This window comes from Guyanagaster necrorhizus, assembly GCF_019112545.1.
Source record: "Guyanagaster necrorhizus MCA 3950 unplaced genomic scaffold BT62scaffold_2, whole genome shotgun sequence".
NCBI classification, from domain to species: Eukaryota; Fungi; Basidiomycota; class Agaricomycetes; order Agaricales; family Physalacriaceae; genus Guyanagaster; species Guyanagaster necrorhizus.
The window spans coordinates 961110-983190 of NW_025064881.1; the positions used below are offsets into that span (position 1 = coordinate 961110).

General features: G+C 47.8%; 5 protein-coding genes across 5 annotated transcripts; 4 read left to right on the top strand and 1 right to left on the bottom strand.

The window, feature by feature from the left end:
* Window positions 1-339: 339 nt before the first annotated feature.
* BT62DRAFT_270962 (uncharacterized protein) lies at window positions 340-2151 on the top strand. The gene is made up of 2 exons (XM_043180320.1): window positions 340-493; window positions 543-2151. Exon 2 carries the CDS (start codon window positions 546-548, stop codon window positions 1869-1871), a length of 1326 nt encoding a protein of 441 aa, XP_043045406.1. The 5' UTR covers window positions 340-493; window positions 543-545; the 3' UTR covers window positions 1872-2151.
* Window positions 2152-4302, top strand: BT62DRAFT_270963 (Zinc/iron permease). The gene is made up of 6 exons (XM_043180321.1): window positions 2152-2689; window positions 2752-2838; window positions 2891-3005; window positions 3055-3089; window positions 3139-3690; window positions 3741-4302. Exons 1-6 carry the CDS (start codon window positions 2431-2433, stop codon window positions 4211-4213), a joined length of 1521 nt encoding a protein of 506 aa, XP_043045407.1. The 5' UTR covers window positions 2152-2430; the 3' UTR covers window positions 4214-4302.
* A 945-nt stretch (window positions 4303-5247) lies between these two features.
* Window positions 5248-5797, top strand: BT62DRAFT_271091 (uncharacterized protein). Its single transcript, XM_043180322.1, has one exon. It carries the CDS (start codon window positions 5350-5352, stop codon window positions 5647-5649), a length of 300 nt encoding a protein of 99 aa, XP_043045408.1. The 5' UTR covers window positions 5248-5349; the 3' UTR covers window positions 5650-5797.
* A 1317-nt stretch (window positions 5798-7114) lies between these two features.
* BT62DRAFT_882041 (uncharacterized protein) lies at window positions 7115-7901 on the top strand (the record flags this gene model as incomplete). The annotated part of the gene is made up of 2 exons (XM_043182692.1): window positions 7115-7297; window positions 7350-7901. The coding sequence occupies 2 exons, from the start codon at window positions 7115-7117 to the stop codon at window positions 7899-7901; spliced, it is 735 nt and encodes a 244-aa protein (XP_043045409.1).
* A 1472-nt stretch (window positions 7902-9373) lies between these two features.
* Window positions 9374-9810, bottom strand: BT62DRAFT_926103 (uncharacterized protein). The gene is made up of 2 exons (XM_043184942.1): window positions 9784-9810; window positions 9374-9724 (listed from the first exon to the last, which is right to left on the bottom strand). The coding sequence occupies exons 1-2, from the start codon at window positions 9791-9793 to the stop codon at window positions 9456-9458; spliced, it is 279 nt and encodes a 92-aa protein (XP_043045410.1). The 5' UTR covers window positions 9794-9810; the 3' UTR covers window positions 9374-9455.
* Between the last annotated feature and the right edge of the window lie 12271 nt (window positions 9811-22081).

The following is a 22081-nucleotide window of genomic DNA, read 5'->3' on the forward strand; positions in this document are numbered from 1 at the left end:
ACCGGTGAAACTTTACGTGGGCGTTGGAACAGTGGCGGCCCGATACCGGAGTGAAGTTGCTCTCGGCTGGGCTGTATCTAGGCTTATTGAACGCGTCTCCGAGCCATGTCCTATTTTTTTTTCTCCCCACTTTCTTCAGTATCAAGGGAAATGTGCGTCCTTCGGAACAACTTGCTTCTAATTGACACAGTCTAATATATGGATTCTTGAATTCCTGATTCCGATGGGCTCGGCTGAACTCTGCATGAAAGTCTGGAGATGCGAACTCTGGCCAGTGGCCAGCCTGAGTGGCTGGGTGATCCGATAATGGAAACGTCATTACATACTGTTCCGACATTCATGAGTCGTTGGGGGGCCGTTGCAGCTCTGGCGCCTTTATATATCTGGTGCAATGACCCGACATTCCAAACTCGACGATCAGCGCCTTTCTAACAAGGTCAACTGGCGATAAAAATCAAGAGCCTGACAGGAACTTTTACTTGTGCTTTTCCCGGTACGTATTCTTCCACATGCCTGATGTACTAATACCTACAATATTTCAGGTTATGGATGATTCCTATCCGACAACGAGCTCCCGACGGCCCAGCTCGTCACTCAATGTCCCAAATGAAATTTTAACAACAATTTTCTCGGTTGTAGTCCATTCTGCTCCAGCTTCAGAGCATCCTCGAGTCCTTTCTTGTATCTCCCTTGTCTGTCGCGACTGGTGCGCAGTCGTCGCCGACTCCTCGGAACTCTGGACCACAGTGTACATGTCCCACATCACCGACCTCCCGACCGCTCAACTATTCTTCGAGCGTTCAACTCCCCGTTTACTCGATGTCATACTCAAGTTTGACTTTTACGTCAACTGGTCCATCAGTGCTAAGATCGCGGAAGTCACAATGCCGTATCTTCATCGGTTTCGAACTCTCAATGTCGAGTTCGATAATCCGGACACGTATCTTGCTTTTTCCAACCTCTATCGCACCACTGCTTCATCCCCACCCTATTTGAGCAGCCTTCGCCTCCATTATACCGGAAGGACTTGGAGTTTCGCGATGATACCCAACGTCCCTCTACTTTCCTCTGCGAATAACATCGTTTTCCTTGACCTTCACCGTCTCCCAGTGAACGTAGTATCCCACTACTCCGGCCTCACCATGCTTTCCTTATACCGCATCTTTCTGGGTCACGCGCGCTTGCGAGATCTGTTTCTCGCGTCCCCGTCACTCGAAACGCTCATCCTCGCAGCGTTACACACATTCGACGGGCCCAACACCAGCTCAGACCTTCCTCCCATCGATGCGTCCTCCCTGCGATCCCTAGCCCTCAGCATGGACAGCTCGCATCGCGATTCGTGTGTATCCGGCCGGTGTGTCATATCCTGCCTTCACATGCCGAATCTCCAGAGTTTGGAGGTATACGGGCGATGCAGGTCTACCGCCGTAGGTTTAGGGGCGCACTTTGGTGACCTCCCAAAGCTGCGGAAGCTCCGGCTGCAGCACCTCGTGTGCTCTGATCACGATGGGCCCTTCTTCCGATCCCTTAAGCGATTGGAGCTTGTGGACGCGGATCTAGGAGGGAGGTGTTTCCCTCTTCCGTCGTTATCATCGTTGCTGTATGATTTGGATGGGGGAGGAACCCATTATGAATGGTTGGCAGATACTTGTCATCGGCCAGGACCTCCGTTACGCGTTCAGATAACGGATTCCAAGATAAACCAGTGGGTACAGGGTGAAGGGGGCTGGGATGAGCATGCTATTGTCGAAATCTGCCCTCGGATGTCGGTCAAGGGGATGTTCGACTGGGCGATTCTTGAATGTGACAGGGAATATAGGGACACTGAATCTGACTGGTTTGATTCGTCCTCTGATTCTGACTCTTCTTGATTCATGTCTGGATTTATGATGTATTTCTGCCCTAATTACACTTGGTAAATTTTATGCAGATACATACGTGACTACTAGTGATTCGTTGAACGACAGAGCCTGTCTAAGTAAACGAATGTTACACCTTGGCATTGAAGAATTGGCCATCAATGATGGCTAAGGACATGTCAGGCAGCTGTAAATTGTCCATACATAGTACTAGCATGGAATTGAGACTGCCATCTCAGTATGAAGCCTGTGAGGGTCCTCGATTTCCATACTGATATTCGAGCTGGCTCTGGACTAGAATCGGTGGAAAGGTTGACCTGGGTGGTACCCTATCCAATACGTAACCTAGCGCGCGTATCAGTGCTCACGTTAGACAGGAATTCTTTGAGGGGTGCCGGTGGGCTGAATTTGTGCTGCTACACTGTTATACAGAAAAGTCACCAATACTGTCGAGGACCTTTTTCTAGGCTCAAACGGCCAAGTTCTGGACAGAAAGACTGGTACTTGTTACGAATCCGCTTTGAATCCGCCACTCGCGCGATGGGGAAGAAGATCCTTCAACTCTTCAAATATGATTGGCTCGTCTATAATCTCACATGATACCTGGGACCGGTGCGGTCCTCCCTTCCCCTGTGGCGGTGACTCGCTTCTCCATGTTAACTGTCGAGTTCATGACCAAGCGATGTTCCTCCCCCATTCCTTCATGGCCTCCCTACTGGACATCCTCGCCGACTTGGAGGCCTCCAACGACATCATCATTCACGATGACCGAAAGCACCTGTACCGACGGCTCATTGCTATGTGCATCATATTCGTCACCTCCCTATTCGGTATGTCGTCGTTGTATTGCTGCGGCGCCGTCGACCTGAAATTAATCTTCGATCTTGTGCAGCTGTTTCGTTCCCTGTGATATCGAAAAGGTCGACATATCTACCAATACCCAAAACTGCCTTCTTCATTGGGAAGCATTTCGGCACTGGTATGTGATGCACGAGGTTTGCGTCAGGCGCTAATTCTGAACATGTATTCAGGCGTCATATTATCGACGGCGTTTTGCCATCTTTTGCAAGACTCGTTTGAAGCGTTACGAAATCCGCTGGTAGCTGAAAGTTACGGAAAGGTTGGGGACCAATGTGGGTTGATAATGTCAGTTATCTTTTCTTCACTTTTCTGCCAAGTCTCACTTGAAGGATAGATTGGGCTCCCTTCTTTCAATATTCCTCATTGAATGTACGCCTCATGGCTATACGCCTGATCTTCATTTCTGATGTTGTCGTAGATATATCTACTTCATATGTTGACCATCTACATGCTGAGCCCTCTGAGCCTGCTTCTCCAGTAACCACGATAGTACCGTTACCTGAACCACTATCTATTGGTTGTGGCGGTCTTCCAGAATCAGCACCTGACGAAGACACGCCACTGCTGTCATCCTCTTCTCACTCCTCGCATACCTCCTCGTCTCATCCTCCTCAGCACTACCTTTCTTCCATCTTAACGAATACCCCTAGGCATCTTCGCAGCACTGAATCGTACTACATCATCAACGACCTCAATTATCACGTCAACCACGGCGACTACCAACTGATAGGCGGTAAAGGATCGTGCGTGTGCGTGTGCGTCTGTCCAGCCGGTGCCGAAGGCAATAGACCACCAGCAAAGAGCACTTCGCGTAGCGGAACGGTGACTCCGACGCACAATGTAGACGTGGAGAAGCCTCGCATTGGAAGGAGACGCCAGGTGGTCGGGATTCTAGTACTACAGTTCGGGATTATGATTCATTCACTTGTGATTGGTCTGACGCTCTCCATCACTCACGGTGCTGAATTCAGTACGTTCCATTTTGTCATATATACTTGTCGTATTGACCGCATCCCGCAGCTTCACTTGTGACTGCTATCATATTCCACCAACTGTTCGAAGGCCTAAGCTTGGGCATCCGAATCGCTGCATTGCCACCCGTGCGTCGGTTGCCAGTTCCCAACACCACACCGCTATTTTCAATCCATCAATGGCACTGGCTCGCACCCGTGCTCTCCTTCCTTTTCGCGGTCACCACACCCCTCGGGATGGGCGTTGGCATGCTGGCGTTCTCAGGCAAGGTCAGCAAATCGCAGATGCTGATCACGCAGGGCCTCATGTCGGCCATCTCGGCCGGTATGCTGATATACGCGGCGACGGTGGAGATGATTGCTGGCGATTTCGTGTTTGGGAACCTGACTGGACATGAACATGGGCATGGGGGTGAGATTGAGCATGAGGAGGGAGGGCCGACGCTTGGAAGAAAGATCCTTGCTGTTGTTAGTTTGCTTGCTGGAGTGTTTGGGATGGGACTTGTGGGGATTGGAGAGTGATGAGCACTTTATAGAGATATTGTATTTTATTAATCTGGATTTTGTAATCTATTAGACTTGCTCATTGAGAATCTAAAGCGATGAGAAATAACATACAGAAGTCCTTGAAGAATATTTATGGCAGAGATGCATCTGATGACCTTAGATTGTGTCGTTTCGAGTTATTGACATGTTCAATCCATCATTTACATTAAAATACATAATCAAAATTGTAAGAGGATGACATTACAAGGACCTAGACCAGATTGTCTCATCATGTCGATTGGCATCATTCTACGAAGTACTTGGTACCTGAACCAGTGAAATGGCGAAAACGCAGTTCAGTTGCAGTATACGAGAGCACCAAGAACAGTATACATAGTTCAGTTGCTATGGCGTAGATTCAGACCCCAACTTGCGACAGCAAGGTCGGCTGTAGTCAGCTTAATACTTGTAGATGCCGGATACTTGACACCGGAACTCTTGGAATCATTGTCATCTCAATGGGAGCCATAATGAGGAGTAATGTCAACACCTGCCCAATATCATCTGAGCTACTACTTGGGAAGAAAAGAGTAGGATTTACCGCCAACTGCGTTGCTATGTTGGTCCCAATGATGGATATCACTGACAGCATTCATCATTCGCCGCATAGGGACCTGACCAGTACACCAGCACCACTGCGACAGTCCCCGAACAAGATTATAACTCTGCGCGAATGACGATGTCCTCCTGTATAGTGGTCGTTACTGATGCCCAAGTTGAGAACATGGCCACAAGGTGAGAAAGAAGCAAAGCATTTGGCAAGGGCAGAGAGCACAAGTTCTGGGGGGCAGAGACGTGAAAGTCGAGCGCAACGACGAATGTGTCTGCTCGCTGGTCGCTGTTACAGTCATGCTGACATTAGCACCGGAACCACCATTATCATCTCCCCGTAGTCACTGGAGGTGTAACGAGTTGACGTTTCGAGACCTCTGATTACTTTTGTTTACCTATGGGTTTGGATTTGATTTATGCGAACCAGTATATAAAGTAGCTTAGTCTTTTTTGTACGGGTTCGGACTTTCGCAATCAACAGCCTTTACAACTGTCACTGGCTGCACTAAAGTTCTTGGTGTGAGTGGTGACCTCACCCTCACAGGAGGTCTTCTCTCCGCATGTTCCTTTTTAAATCATCTTCGCGTCGGCGTATCCACGATAGGACAACCACTTTTGACCCTGGCCCCTATCCCTTCTTGCAACGTCTTGTCTTTCATAATCAGTATTTCTGGGTATACAAATCCACTGATAGGCGCTCGCGAATATACTGCGCTTCCTTTCGCACGGTCAAGGAAGAGCTAACGATACCATGCTCATGTGGTGTGCTTTGCTCTCAGGCCTTGATACTCACACTCTTGCATTCGTCTCCCAGCACTCATGACAGGAAAAGGGGCATACAGAACCAGCGTCATTCGTAATGCTGCTGTTGCAGTACTTGAGTGCTGCCAAAGCCTAAACATTCGTTGTGCTATCTATGGCGATCTGGCATTGCATCTTCTGTGTGATATACCAACAAGCGGCTCTGTGAGTCTGATTTCGTTGCTCTCCACCTTACGGGCTAATTGATACCATAATAGTGGCAACTGGAAATTCATATCATCGGCGATTCAGCGACCCTCACATACGCAACCCTGCGCTTGGCAGGTATGGATCGCCGGTTCTCTTTGACCACACAGGCGGCCAATAACAGAGCCACGATGTCTTATAATCACGATGTGTTAAACGACGGGTCATTGCTTAAGAAGCACAAATGCAAGATCGCCTTCATCTGCGGTCCTTTATACGATATCTTCACCATCCAAGATCTTCCCCTTCTTCCGATTCAGGTCATTCTATATAGATACATGGAGACTTATTTCAATAGGTCAGGGAGTAGATTGAAGAATGCCATGGCTGAAGTCATCGCGGCCAGTAAGGCATATCTGCGTCTTCCTGATCTGCCACCTTCTGTATGGAACCTCATCCCTCCAGAGCGGCCATTGTTCCTCGATTATTTAGCGAAAATAATAGCTGTATTTCCTGAGACTGTTGACTTGTTTGCTTGTCTTTACCCCTCTTCATCCCCGCCTCTCATCTCGCCTGCTCTACTTCCCATCGAACCTCCTGTCCCATCAGTCATGGGAACCGAGTCCGCAAGCATCGTGGAACCATCATCTCTGTCTAATATTGTCAAGGAAAGAAAACGACAATTCCACTCGGAGACCGTTCTTGCTGCTGCACGTACTCTCTCGTCATGCGTTCGTCAGCTAGGACACGAGTGCTTCATCGCTGGGACAGGGGATGCTCCTTGGCATATCATGGGCTCGCCCATTATTCCAAAGGTATGATCTATACCTATCTTGAACCGTTGACTCCTCATTCAACCTTCAACTACAGAAGCGTCATATCGACTTCTTGGTTATCTTACGCAATGGGAATTCCCTTGACTGGCTTCAGTACACTTTGTGCAAGCAAGGTGTTTTGAAAAAAAAAGGTGTTTTACAGCATTCTGTGCTTGTTAGCGATGGAAGATTAGGAGTCTGTAACATCACCTTCGAAGAACTTCCTTCGTCAATGGGCCTGCGCCCTTATGAACGCACGGGAGCATACTTCAATGGTATTTCCGTCATCAACCAAAACTACCTATTCTTCACGATGCTCAGGTCGGTGAGCTCTCAGGTACTGCCGATGAAATCAAGAGCATACGCGACTGTTTCGGCCGCTCTAGAGCTACTCTTTCATCGAAATGCCAATGTTCATGCGGCATTCGGAGATGTGAGCAAACTTGTAGAGCTCAATCGGCTAGTTTGTGCCTGTGCGGCTGCTCATCCGATGCTCAGAGGGTATTTCGCTGGTATTGGCTTCGGCTCTTCCCTGATGCCCACGCTATTGGCTCCTCTACCAATGCCAGTCCGCACGGTGTGTGAGCCAGCAGTGCCTGTCCAAGTTCCAGTGATAGGCACACAGGGCGGAGTCGTATTTCAAGCAGCCATCGATACAGTACGTCTCCTTCGAGGCTCGGGCTATTCATGTGCGATTTTCGGCAGTGCTGCTTGTTATCTTTACGGAAATGAACGCCTGCCGAATGTATGTATAACACACTCTTGTAGACTTTAGTTAAACTAATGCTCTGCTGCAGGACGTCGATATCCTTGTCTCGTCCTTGGTTGAGGCGGAAGTTATCAAGGGCAGTCTAGTTAACCAGGACCCTCTCCACTTTCACCTCAAGAAGGCCAAAACTCCAGGGGCGACTTACAAAGTTTTATGGTACTGTTATCACCAGGATATCGGAGGAAGGATCATGACCAGGGAGTCCAAAGTTGACATCGTCATGGCTGGCACGATGATGCTGCCATTCCTATCGTCAGGATCAATTATCATGCAGGGAGCGTTACCTCTAGTTCCCCTCGAGGTGCTTCTCCTGCATAAGCTGCAGGGATGGTACGATCACATGACAGCACCCGAACTGCACAAGCAAAGAAAGCAGACGACCGACGTAGCAGACATTCGGCGTACCCTCAAGATTGTGCTCCAGAGCGTGACGAGGACTAAGAGATCGTGGGCTCGAGTGGCGCTGAGTTTCTTCCAGGAGGAGTTCCAACGCCTTACGACGGATAGGGTGAAGCTCTTCTGTTCCATGTTTGTAGACTGTAAGAACGATTGGTATCAACTGGGATTTGAAGTGGCATAAACTGTTATACTCATGGATTTGGCCTTTGTATACGATGGACTATTGTCTCACTATTACCGAGCTATCAACTTCACAGATACACTGCTAGGGCGTGCTCGTTCTATGTCATTTGCCTTCATGCAATATGGATCATACTTTGGCGAATTCATACATCACGGCAGCCAAGGATGCTTGATCAGTTTTGCAGCAGACTCTCAGTCTTCGGTACGAAGGGAGAAAGAAAACCAACAAAAAGCTGTTTTAATTCCAGACCACCACATACAATCAATCTGGTTCAGTGTGATCTCGGTGCTCTGGCTTCATCATGACGAAAAAATATCAAATGAAGACCTGCGATAATATTCATTGATAGGAGCATGGCATATGCAAGATAAGCAGGCCAGCTAATCGAACGGTTGCTGGGCCGCATGAGGGCAGGCCTCAGGCCCTCTGACCCCCAAGGCGCTAGGGAAAGGGAGAGAGAAAATATTCCTCTACCCTACCGATGGATAATCGGAATGAATATCATTTATCTGATGGCATACCTAGCTGGACAACGTCGGATTCGGGCTCGACTATGACAGTGCCATCCCATCTTACCTTCTGCCATGACTCGCTAAAGCTCGACCTTAGGATGTATATATATCTCCGGAATGGTAATTTCCCAGCACTTGGTCTAAAGAAAAAAAACGATCTAACATACAACTGAGCTAAAGAGCCTACATGAACAAATCCTGGAGAAGGGGAAAACTTGAAACACTGAAGAGATTATCCAAAAACGGAACAAAAAAAGGGCCTCTTATAACAAAAAGTCATTTGCACTAGGGTCGAGAGAAACGTCCCACGGTTCGTTTCAACAGTCCCTGCTCGTCGACGTAGAACATCCCACTGCTCGAGGGCCCTGGCGCATACTCCAAAGACGACGGAGATATTGATGTACGAGGGATCGGCGGTCCTGGTCCGTAGGCTTCGTATCCCATATCATGTTGCGAGATTTCAGCATTCGACCCGTTCCAAGACGGTCCAGGGTACATCACGGCAGGGACGTAAGGCCGGGGAGGACCCAGGTTGACAGGTACAGACGCTGCATACTGATCCCCGAAAGGTGCACGGGCAGGAGTAGACGCGTTGAGCGTGGTTGACCTTCCCGAGATGAACTGGTCCATGAAGGTTTCTCCGGGATTGAGGCCACCATTGGTTGGGGCGTCGAAATCGTTCGAAGCCGAGGACTCCGCCGTGGTTTCCCTTTCGTAGGCACTTCCCTCAGGGATGGGCTGCGTGATAACTCCGTAAGGTAGTGCAGTGCCGTGGTACTTTCGCCGGTGTTTAGCGAGGACGCCTTGGTTGCTGCCACCCCAAGTACAGTCGGGAGCATCCGTGCACTTGTATCTTTCGTTACCAGCGCTGGAGGAACATGTCAGATTTGTAGAAGCCAAACAAATCAGTGCACGGACTGATGTTTGGCCCTGTGTGTTTCAAGATTGCTCTTCTGGAGAAGCTTCACCGGGCAGTCGGGGCAAGCATACCAGCTGTCACACAATGAATATAAGCAAAGGTAGGGAGAGTACTGTCTCCTTACTGTTGCTCCGATTTCGAGTGTAACATCATGTGCCTTTGGAGATCTTTCTGTCGAGAGACCCTGGTGGAGCACTCCGGGCATTGAAACTGTTTGTTTCCTCGAGCCATGGTAAAGGGCAGTTGAAAGCAAAGGGGAAGATGAACAGGAGGATTTTCGAGGGAAGGGGGGGAGAGACAAGCAGTAAGGAAGCGAGCTGAACATGCCGGGCTTTTATAGGCCTCAAAGGGCTGGATTGGTTGGAAAACGCGCCGTTTGTTTCTTCCTTGTAAGCCAACTTTATAGTGAGTGGCGGCCAATTCTTACAGCAGTGCTACCAATTCGCAGGAATAGCCATTATAGGATGTTGCCGGATTGATTGACGCTGAGAAGGAACAAAGGCGCATCGGGTGTAGGCCAGAGACACAAACAATTCAGGGGCTCCAGGTTTTTTTCCCCAGTAAGGCAGGTCCTGACATGATCCAATAGATACAGGAAATTCCTGCGAGCTGTACCACCGCTCAGGCAAGTGCCTTTGTTTTACCAAGAGAGAAGACTCGATTATGTAGTCATCGGCGCTGAGATTGAGCATGCGTCGCATCGTAAATCTAACAAGCAGCAGAAGTTGACACAAGTAGCAAATACCAATGAAGGGTAATAGCAGAGTAGCGGCGAGTACAAGGTCGGAAGGATACAGCAACGATCGGCGAAAGCCGTATGCATTACATAAGACACGCGTCGCGTCCAGTTTGTTTTGACATTTTCTAACAAAGCGTATTCTTCCTTACAAGGGAGTAGTGGGTGACAAAAGGAGAGCTATCAGTTAGTAAAGTACAGATCAACAAAATGTGTTTGTGCTGGGCCGGGAGAATTTTGCATTTGCACAGTGTGTTATTGCATTTTTTTCCCTTCAGTGTGTTACCATAGTGTGTGTTTGATGCATTTGGTGCATTTGAGATTAGACTAGTATAGCAGTTAACATCTCACAAAAGCACTTCTGGATAGTAAAACCGTGTGTATATGTGTTGGAGGATATCCATACATATACCCATACTATTACACTTTTGATTGTCACACTTTTGATTATCACCTATTCTTACTTACCATATATACATGCTCCCTGTCATTTCCTGATCACCTATATAGCCTGGCCATAAATACCCATATACCTCAGTCATTTCACCTATACTGTGCCTGACTGAGATATGTATACTATTATCATGCTTTTTACTGTATCACTCACACTCTTTTGTAGACAGTTACTCATATTCTTCTGCTATTAATATGTTAAAACCTGCAGTATAAGAGAACCTGAAGCTTGTGGCATGCATCCATACTTTACAGAACACTCTGGATGCCATGCTATAAGGCAAAATCTATGTCTAAGTCAGAATGCATCTCACACATTGACTCAACTTTGAAAATGCACCTTGCAAGTCTTTATGCATGCATTGTTGGATACAATGCACACATTGGAAAAATAAATTCATGTGTTCCAAAGAAAATGCATCCACACATATGATTGTGACACATTTGTGCCAGGTGCATTCAGTGCATTAACCTAAGTTTAACTGCACAATTGTGTCCCCCATACTTTTGGCTTAGCAAAGAGCATTTGATACTGTTCCATTACTGCTAGGATTCTCATAAAACTTGTCTATCTAAACAAAAACATCTTCTACATTTTGACAACAGTAGTCTAAGTTCTATTTTTCTAGATGCACTTGGCTGATTGCTTAGTTAGTTTTCTATTATCATTCTGTAGTGGATTCTCCACAGTGTTAGGCTCTGATACTGCTTTATGCTTCCTGAATATCATCTGAGGCTTAGGTACAGGCCCATATGCTCTTTTCTTTATATTGTCTTCTTCTTCTCTTGCTTAGAACCACTCCTGCTGTTTGTCTTCATCAAAATCTGATCCAGGCTTCTCAATGTCAATGATTGTAAGAACAATATATAATTGTAAAGCAGTTCAAGCTTATCTCAAGTTTAGACTTTATCCCTTCTCTCACATCTTTACTATTCTCTTCTCTAAATTTCCAAGGATACCAGCTTTCTCTGATGTATCAAACATTTTGTCCTTCAAAATATGTAAAGCTTCTATATCAATGTTCACAAAAGAAAATTTCAGATATCCATCAGTAGTAAGTTGAGTATAATAAACTAACTACTCTCATGCACTTCAAAGAATAAAGATTTCCACATTCTTGTCTTTATTGTTGACTATTGGACAATTCTCTTGGCTCAAGAATATATCACAATGTTGGTAGATGACTAGTAAAGTGCATGCATGAGCAACCAAAAGACAAAGTGAGCAGCCCTTTTCTTGATCTTTAGGGTTGGTAATATATTGATAGATATAGTTATAAATTCAGGCTTGATCATCAAGTGTTAGAGTCTCATTCCAATAAATATGTGTAGGTGTAGCAAAAGAGCTTTATCAATCTCAGAGTTAAAGGGTAGAGATTTAAGATTTAGGAGAAGCTCTTCAGGGTCTTTATGCTTGTAAACTTCATCTGCATGCAGAAACTTTTCAAGCTAGAAATTTGATCAATCCATTGTTTATCCAACTTGGCAAGTGAGAATTAATGACTTGATTAAGTGTCACTTAGCACAGTTGTATCACAGTGCATCTATAAGATCAGACTTGTTAATAGTAGTGTATTTGCCTGTGCTGTATGCCAAGTCTGGTGCAGGAATATTGTCTCTCCATAATTTCCCAATCCAACCTTTTTGTTGAATATTATAGATTATGAGATATTAAGGATAATAGAATTCTCTAATTTTTGCAAGAGCTATCTTGCCTGAGCTGTTGTTAACAGTTTTAGTCTTCTTATCATGATGAATGCTTGTGAAATACATACAAAAGATACTGCCTGACAGTGGTGATTGTCTCTAGAATTTTCTTGCTGTTTAATAAGAAAAATAAATCAGTATTTATAGTCAACATTAATAGATTAATTTAGACATATATTCATCTTGACCACTATGTTATAACTTGATTACTGTCAGATATCATATCATCAAACAATAGCAACTTTCTAGGCATGCACATGTGACATTGAAAAGTCTTTAAAAGATTATGCTGCATGCAACAATTTGTCTGGCAGGCTAGATGTGAATAGTTATAACATTCTTTACATTCAATTGCATTTTCTTTAACTTCAGTGTGATGTCCATCAGAATCAGTACCACAATAGCAGAGAATATAAAGAGGTGATAATGATAGTGGAGAACTGGAAACTGGAGACATTTTATTTCTGGCTGTAGATGGATAATACAGGTTTTTATCTTCTGGTGTATCATTCTTATTTGAAAATAAGAGTTTCTTCTTTTCTGAGTTATCACTTGAACTGCTAGCAATATCATCATCCTGTATAGCAATTGGAGAAAGACTTTGTTGTTGTATATTCAGTTTACTTGACTTTGATGACTCTATAAGATAACAGAACTCCCAGCTATAAGGCTCAGATGAGTATTTGATAGTCCAATGCAGTTCAGCATCAGAGATAGAGTGGAATTTTAGTGCAAGATAATTTGGTGAGTTTTTAAAATCAACAAGAAACTTCTTTTTGAATAGTTCTTGCTGCTAGGCTTTAAAGTACTGTTGTGCTGACATGCCTCCATGTAAATGATAAATAGTAGCATATATGTGATAGTCTTCCAGAATGAATGATGTCCTTCCCACAATCAAGATATTCATTGATGATCAACTCTGGAGCTGGCTGTATCCAAAGTGATTTATTTTGTCATATTCAAAGACAGCTAATTTTCCATTACATATTGGAATAGCAAATCATGTGATAAAATAATTGCTATTCTTGAAGATTCATATGACTGGAACATACTCAAGGCTCTTATCCTTCACATCTTGAAGTGTCAGTAGAGTGAGTATATATAGAAAGTCTCAGATATAGTCACTATTGGCTAATACTTCACCAAAATGCATCTGACTATGCATGCTTGATAGTTCTATTGTTGGAATAATAGAAATCAAAGTGATAAATATTGCATTGAAGATGCAACTCTTTATATAATATATACTAGTGCACCAACAGTCAGATATTGTCTGTAATACAGGTGGAGCAGATTTCACATGTGTGAGTTTATTAAACCAAATCTTAATGCTGTCTTTGCATGTTTTGAACTTATTAATTAATGAGCCATTATACATTAATGTTTTTGAGTAAGGTTTATTGATCAGAACATAAACCAGAGAGCCAGAACCAGATGAGCCAGTATAGAATTGCACAGTAGTAGTAAACACTGAAAAGAACTTTTGACAGTTATTGAGCATTGATAAGTGACTTTCTGGAGCTACTACATCTCAAAACCACATCTAAACAGTCAATAGTTAGGGTGATAATGATCTGTAGTAGTTCAAGTCACTCACCAATGAGTTCTAGAAAGAATCCTCACTTTTGGTGACTAACTTGATGTGGTAGAGAAATGAGCAAAAGCTATTATGAATATTTTAGAGCTCTTGTGATAGCATGAATGATTCAGGAAAATCATAAAGAGACCAATTATAGCACTATTTTAATATGATATAGAGGTACTAGATTAGGCTTAAAGTTGATCTCTGACTCTCTCCAACTGTTAAGCCCAAACTCCACATGACTATTAACATGTGATAAACAGTTCAGTACCTCATACTTTGGGTATGTCCGACTGAGTTCACTGATGTGTTAACAGAGTTGTGTGATCAAGGTATTGCAAGTTGCTTGAGATAGGATGATAGAGAATAAACTTTAGCTTGAAGCTGGAGTATTACTGTTAAGCCCAAGCGACACGTGACAGATAACACGTGATAGACAGATGTCCCTTCGCACTTCGAGGGATCACCCGAATCCACAATGATGTTGTCCTGTTTCGGTGTGTCACAAGGCCACGCAGTGGCTCGAGAGTAGAATGGTATGAATATAAACTTTAGCTCGAAGCTGGGGTATACCAGCGAGAGCTGTGGCCTTTAAATACTGTACAGTAGTCCGCTAATTATACTATTTACCTATTGTGTGTTTCTGGTCCATTGTGCTCGTTGTCCTTGAGCGTCGCTATCGTACATAAAAGGGCGATTGTGTGTCGTCGAGCACAACCGTTGTAATGTCTGGATGGAGAGCTTTTAGTTGTGCTGACTAAGCTCCCACGGTCTTGTGCCTTCTGACTCAGCGTGAATAGGGGTAGAGGAAAGAAAAAGGAAAGGAAAAAGGGATAAATCGTAACATTACCCCCTCGTTAAGACCATCGTCCCGATGGCTTAATTAAGGGATAATTCATAGTCGTGTATGGCGGTGTCCGCATTCATATGCTTTTCGTTGACCCACTGATTAGATTCTGGGCCGTACCCCTTCCAGCTGACTAAATAGTCAACCGTTGTAGTCATTCCGCCCCCTTTCGCCTTGATTTTTCGGAGTTTGTGGTTTAGGACTTGATCAATTTCGAAGTGCTCCTCGTCATCGATCAAGTCTGGTGGTGGCGGAGGCGGGTGTTCCTGGTTCGGGAACGCTGGTGCGATGTAGGGCGTTAATAACGTTTCATTGAATACGTCGTGGATTTTCCATGTTTGCGGTAGCCGTAGTTTGTATGCGGATGACCCGATGGCCTTTTCAATGGTGAAGGGCCCAGTTCGTTTGTCGTCGAGTTTCTTTTTTGGTCGTGGTAGATGCAGGTGGGTCGTATCTAGCCAGACTTTGTCGTTGATGTTATACTTGTGACTCGGTCGACGATGTTTGTCGTAGTTCTTTTTCATGGTTGTTGCTGCCCTTTCCAAGGCTGTTTTCGTTTCGTTGTGGATTTTTTCCATGTGTGTTGCGAACTCCGACGATGCGGGTGTTGTTGGGCGAAGTCGGTTTGCGTGGGTGACGTACGGGTGCCGACCGTGGTTTATAAAGAATGGGGTCTTCCCTGTTGCAGAGTGAACGCGGTTGTTGTGTTGGAAGGCCGCTAATGCGAGCCATTCAGTCCAATCATCTTGTCGATAATTGATGAAAAGTCGTAGGTACTTTTCAATTTCCTGATTGACGCGTTCTGTTTGTCCATCAGTTTGGGGATGATAGGCAGTGGACGCGTTTTGTTTGATGTTCAGAATGCGGTAGAGGTCGGTAAGAAACTTCAAGACGAATTGAGGGCCCCTGTCTGAGATTATGACTTGGGGCATCCCGTACTTCGCGTATACTTCGTCTCGTAGGATTTTAGCCCAACCTTCGGAAGTTAGTTCTGTGGAGCATGCAATCGGGATGATTGCTTTGGAGAACCGGTCCACGATGACCAAGATTGCATCATATCCGTTGCATTCGGGTAAACCAGTGATCATATCGACTGAGATATATGTCCATGGGGCAGAGGGTATTTCATTGGGGTGAAGAGGCGCGGCACGGGCTTGTGTGGAAGACTTTCCTCGTTGGCAAGCTTCGCAGGCTTTTACATACGTCGTTATGTCATTTCCCATTTTGGGCCACCAATATTCTCGTAGAACGAGTTCCTTGGTTTTAGCAATGCCCGGGTGCCCTGCCATTTCGTGATCGTGGCACGTGGCGATGATTTCGCCACGAAGTTGTTGATCACGGGGAATGTAGATGCGGCCATCGTAGCGGATTAGTCCGTCCTCTTTTGTCATTCCTCGTTCGTGATTGAGGGAGGGGGCCACCCGTTGGTCCCATTTGTGGCTATCCCGGGTTGCACTCTTGATCCGTTCATGTATTTCCTCCTCTGTTGGCATTATCATGGCTCGGAAGTGTTCCGGCCTTAATAATGTCACGCCTTCGTTGTCTGTTCCCCCCTGGTTATGATCTGATCGCCGGCTCAGTAGGTCGGCCTTTTTGTTTGCCGTTCCTGCCTTGTGATGTAAGGTGTACTGGTACTGACTGAGTTCGGTTACCCATCGGGCCTGTCGTCGGTTGAGTTTCTGTGGCTGGCGGAAGTATCGCAGGTTTTGGTGGTCTGTCCAGACCTCGAATACTTCCTCGGCTCCGATAAGGTAATGCCGCCATTCTTCCAGGGCGAGCATGATGGCGAGTAATTCTTTGTCGTAGATCTCGTAATTTCGCTCTGTCGTGGTCAAGGCTTTGGAAAGAAAGGCGACGGGCCGCCACTTCCCTCCTTGCTCCTGAGCGAGTACGGCTCCTATTGCTCCCTCACTGGAATCGGCCTCTACTCTGAATTTTCCTTCCCGAGTTGGAATGGCTAGTACGACGTCTTCCGCCAACCGTTGTTTAAGGTCATTAAAGGCGGCCCGTTGGGAAAGCCCCCACTGCCAGGGAGCATTGCCCGTCAACTGCGTCATTGGACGGACGATTTTGCTGTAGTCCCGAATAAACCGTCGGTAGAAGTTTGTGAACCCGAGGAACGATTGTAGCTCCTTTTTCTTGTTGGGCTCAGGCCATTCAGTGACCCCGGCGACCTTTACCGGGTCCATGCGGATGTTCCCCTCGCTGATGATGACTCCGAGGTACTCTGTTTCGAGTACCTCGAATTCACATTTCTCCGCTTTGAGGAATAGCTTGTGTTTCCTCATCAGGGACAACACCTCCCGTACCAGATTCCGATGTTCTTCCCGTGTTTTGGACATGATTAGGATGTCATCGAGGTAAATTGTTACCTTCCCAGTGGAGATGAGGTCTTTGAAGATATCGTTCATCATCCATTGGAAGGTGGCGGGAGAATTTGTGAGTCCGAAGAACATGACTGTTGGTTCGAACAATCCTCGATTGGTACGGAACGCGGCCTTCCACTCGTCTCCTTCTTTGATGCGGACGTTATTATATCCCCACCGTACATCAAGTTTCGTATAGTATTTGGCCCCTCGGAGTTTGTCCATTAGCTCCGAGATTAAGGGCAGTGGATATCGGTTTTTGATAGTCATCTCGTTCAGTTTTCGGTAATCCTGAATGGGTCGAAGCTTCCCATCCTTTTTCTTGACAAAGAAGAAGGGAGATGCCATAGGGGACTTCGAGGGACGAATCCTGCCGCTTGATAAGTTCTCGTCTAGGAACTTATCGAGTTCCTGCTGTTCATGATGGCCGAGGGGGTAGGTCTTGCAATCTAAATTGGCACTGGCATTTGGTACCAGCTCGATTGCATGGTCCCAGGGTTTTGGAGCGGGTAGTTCGTCAAAACTTTCCTTTTCGAAGAGATCCTTGTAGTCTCGCGCCCATTCAGGCACCATCTCTTCGAATGTTTTCTCGCTCTTCCCCTCGTTGGCTTTAGCGGCCAAATCGTTGGCATGGTGGACGGCACGTATGCGGATCTCCTTCTGGAGATCCACCACAAGTATGGTTTCCCCATCCTCCATTTCCTCGTCCCAGCGGTCTTCCGGGTCTTCATCTGGTAGTTCGAATGGAATCTTCCTGCATCGACACCTGGCAAAGGTGATCCGACCGGTCTTCCAATTGATCAACGGGTTGTGGCGAATCAGCCAGTCATGGCCAAGGAAGAGCTCTTTGGTCCCGAGATCCGTGACAGCCAGATCAAGGCGTTCGGAGTGGTCTCCTATAGTCAACCTGAGTTCGGCGAACTCAGTGATGGAACCAGCTTGATTTTTTGTTCCGTCGGCATTGTATACTGGTATTGGGGCCGCCGTTGCTCTGGTCGGGAGCTGATGCTTGTCGACGAAAGCACGATTAATTGAGCTTCCTGTGCAGCCACTATCGATGAGGGCAGTTACTTGATAGGTGGCCCGAGAGGTTAGTGTTTCAATTTGCCCTTTCGTGGTTAAGTCGCGTCCAGGGGTTTTGGTTCGTAGAATGTATTTTTTGGGTCCCCGAAGCTCGTCTAGCCATTCGAGGGCTCGACAGCGTTCGGCCTTCCTGATTCCTTCAATTAGTTCGTCCACTACTTCTTCGGCCCTTGCCCGATGAATCCAATTTCGAAGTACGGCTTTTGCTGCTGCTTCGTTTTTGGCATCTTTGATGGCTCTCCATGTCCACTCGGTGTCGAATGGCTTGAGCCACGTGGTGGGACCCTCTGTCCCTGTTCGGCTCGTGGGCGTTTGAGTGTTTTTCTTTTGCGATTCAGTGGTGTGTCTTATGCGTAACTTGGGTATATTCGAATGCGTGGGAGTCGACATAGATGTAGCTACAGGGACACTATCAGTCCGACTAGCGGCTGTTGCTGACACACCATTAAGTCCTTCGGCCAGTCCAGTGGAATCGCTCACTGACTGGCCCCGTCTTTTACCTCCTCGACCTTGGTTTCCTTTCCAAGGTCCTCCTCTTCCTTTTGAAGTTCAGCGATCTGTGCCCGTATGTCTTCTCGGGTGCGCTTCTTCTTCGGGCAGTCCTTCGCCATATGCCCCTTCTGTCCACAATTGAAACACTTCCCTTCCTTCTTTAGTCGATCGATGTCCATGGGCTTTCCGGCCCCGGTGTAGGTCGTACCGGTTCCGGTCTTCTGAGTGCCGTATGATGATGTGGTTGTCGCGGAGCCCGAGGGTTTTCCGGCAGTTTGCCCCGTCTTGTTCGGGGTTGGTGGGGTCGACTTCTTGGAATATTCTTGCAGCGTCGTTGCCTCCGCTTTCTGCCTTTGTCGCTCTTTGTACATCTCGATGATTCGTTCCTTCCACTCGTCGTATCCTACAGGCATCAGCATCTTGACGCCCATAGCCGAAATCATCGTGAGGTATGAAGAGGGGACTCCTCGCTTGAGCGCCTCCACCATCCTTCCGTCGTTGGCGGTATCCTCCCTAATACCCGCGAGTTTGGCAAGCCTCTCGAGTTCGTCAAAGTAGTCGGTTGCGGCTTTGTCCCCCATCTTATACTCCTTAATCTTTTGCTTGTGTACTTCTTGGACGGCGGGGTCAATGAACTTGTCATTTAGCATTCGTTTGAAAACCGGCCACGAGGGATATCGGTAGTGTTCCCTAGTGGTGGACCGGAAGTTGGGAGAGATTAAGATCCACCACGTTTTGGCCTTGTCTTCCAAATAGGAGGTGGCGAATGCGACCTTGTTCATATCGGTGCCAATATATCCGATATAGACCTCGAAGTACTGTTCGCAATCAACAAGGAACCGATCGATGTCGTCGGAAGCCCCTTTGAAGGGGCGAGGCTTCCGAAGGAGGTCGGGGTGACACTGTAAAACATTGGCGTTTTGTGGGAGGGCCCCCATCGGATTGGGCCACTTGCTGAATGGTGGTTGCTTCCATTCCGCGGGTGGTCTGGGGAAGGAATGTAAGGAGTTATCGTCAGCGACTGGGCTCCCTTTTGGTTCGATAACCCGGACGATTACTCCGTCTCGCACCGTGAACCCGAGGCGGACCGCTTCGGGGTCATCCCGGACGGGGTCCTTCCCGCTTGATTCTGCTTGATCTGGGGGGGGCTGTCCCCCGAGAAGCCGGCTTCCGCCATGAGTCCAGGGGTTTTGGGTTTGGACGGCCTGCCATGCCGGCCGTCTTCGGCTTCGGATGAGCCGTGATGCCGTGCTTCGGATTGATGGATTGTCTTCGGCCCGGCTTCGGATCGAGGGGGCGATGTAAATGGCTCTTTTTGGTGGGACGGGGGGAGTGCGCGGCATTGGTGCCGGCATCTTGGGTTTGTTAATCGGCCGATATGGGGGTATCGGCATGAGCGGGTCCTCTGGGTGCCGCCGCCCGTATTCTTTCCATGCGTACTCCGTCGCGGCATACTGTAAAACTTTTTCTTTTTCAGTCCCTTCCGCATACCTATACTCAAGTCCTAAGGACGTCGCTTGCCAGCGCTCGTCCTGCCATAGATAGTTCCTGCCCTGCTCGTACAGTTCCTGATACTCCCTGTCCCTTGCTCTTTCAATCTCTTCTCGCAATGCTTCTTCATCTGTGTCTTCCCCTGCACGTTCCAGTCGTCGTTGGTAGGGGTCATCACTGTCCTCATCCTCCTCCTCGTCGCCCTCGTCCCCGCTGTCCTCTTCCACGAGGAGGGAACCGACGGGCTGGTCGAAGATGGACGGCACGACTGGTCGAAGGGTCATCGGGGACCCTTCCGTTGACTTGGGCGCTTGGTCCGTCGTCCCCTCGGTCACTGGTTCGAGCGATGGGAGGGCTCCTGAGCCGGCTGTAGCGCGTTCCGCCGCGCGCTCTTGTCTCCTCCAGTTCTCAGCTATAGACGCTGAAGAGTCGCTGGAACTCGGGGTTAAGGAATTGTCGAGCGACCCTACTGCCCAGGAATCGCTGGAGAGCCCTGTCGGAGACATGGGCATTGTCCGGTACTCGGAGCCCATAGGCTCCGAGGACGGAGTCGGCGTCGGAGGAGATGGTATCAGTGCGGGCGGGATATTCGAGGGTGACTGGGCGGGGTCTTTCGCTATTTCCTCGCCTGATTGCTTCGTCCCAGCTAACGATGCTGGCGGGCCCCGTCCATGGATTGTCGTCGGAGTCGGGTTCTCGGAAGGGGGATCCGGCATCGGTGCGGAGCTCATACTCCCTAGGGGAAGCGGACCCCATCCTTTCGACCTCCTCCATTCTTCTTCATTCTCTTCCCTGCCTGTCGTACTCTGCGGCCTCGTACTGCTCTCGGGCTTCTTCTCATACATAGTCGGCGAGCTCCTCCTGGGTTCGTCTGATTTCTTCTTCTCTGTTCTGAATCTGCTGCTGCTGTCGTACGGCTTCATCATAGTCAAAGGGAACGGCAAGGTCCCAATCCGGGAAGATTCGATGTATGATTCTTCTCGTTGCAGCCCTTCCCCTTTCGCTGGCGGTTTCGTTTTCAGGCTCGCTTCCGACGTGAAGGTGTCGGTAGGGATCTCCTGCGGCCGAGATAGCGATGTCCGCGTTGTCGTAGTCAGGGTGGATGTCCCTTCCTTGCGGGTTGTCGACCCCCAGCCTGCTGACGGATGGGCTGGGCTCGGAGCTTGGCTCGGTGGGGGTTTTGGGGGGGTTCTGGGGGGTGTGGGGACTTTCGCGGGGTCTCGTAGCCATCCGAGCAGCATCAAGGGAGTCCCGAGCACGGTTTCCAATCCCTGAGGGAATTGGGGAGGCGGGATGCTCGGGGGAGTTGGCCGGAGTGACGTAGTTGGAGACCTCGGCGGGCTCCTGATTGTCGTTCGTCGTCCACGGGTTCCGGAACCCTGTGAGAGCAGGGTGGCGGTCTCCGCTGTGTCGTCTGGGGAGTTCGGGTCCTTCCTCCTCGTGAAGGCTCCTCTGATCCGGGTCGCTATTCCCGGCTTTTGGTACGGGTCCCCCTTGCGGGAAGAAGGACGTTCTGGCGGAGGGGGGGATGTCATGGAAAGGTAAATCAGGGGTTACGTTGCGTAGAATGTGTTGGATCTGCTGGAATGCTTGGTAGTGCCTGACTATCCAAGCTGCTACTGACTGTCGTCCGCGGCAGAGGGTGATAATGGCTAAGAGACCGAGCAATGTTCCGATGATGGAAGCTATGAGCTTGAAGAAGTCGTGATTGAGGTCGGCGGTTGTTACTGGAGGCATTCGGTTTCTCAGCACAATTGGGCTTGAGAAAGGGAACGAGGAAGCTTCGAGCTAATTGTTAAGCCCAAGCGACACGTGACAGATAACACATGATAGACAGATGTCCCTTCGCACTTCGAGGGATCACCTGAATCCACTTATGATGTTATCAACTCGGTGTGTCACAAGGCCACAAAGTGGCTCGAGAGTAGAATGGTATGAATATAAACTTTAGCTTGAAGCTGGGGTATACCAGCGAGAGCTGTGGCCTTT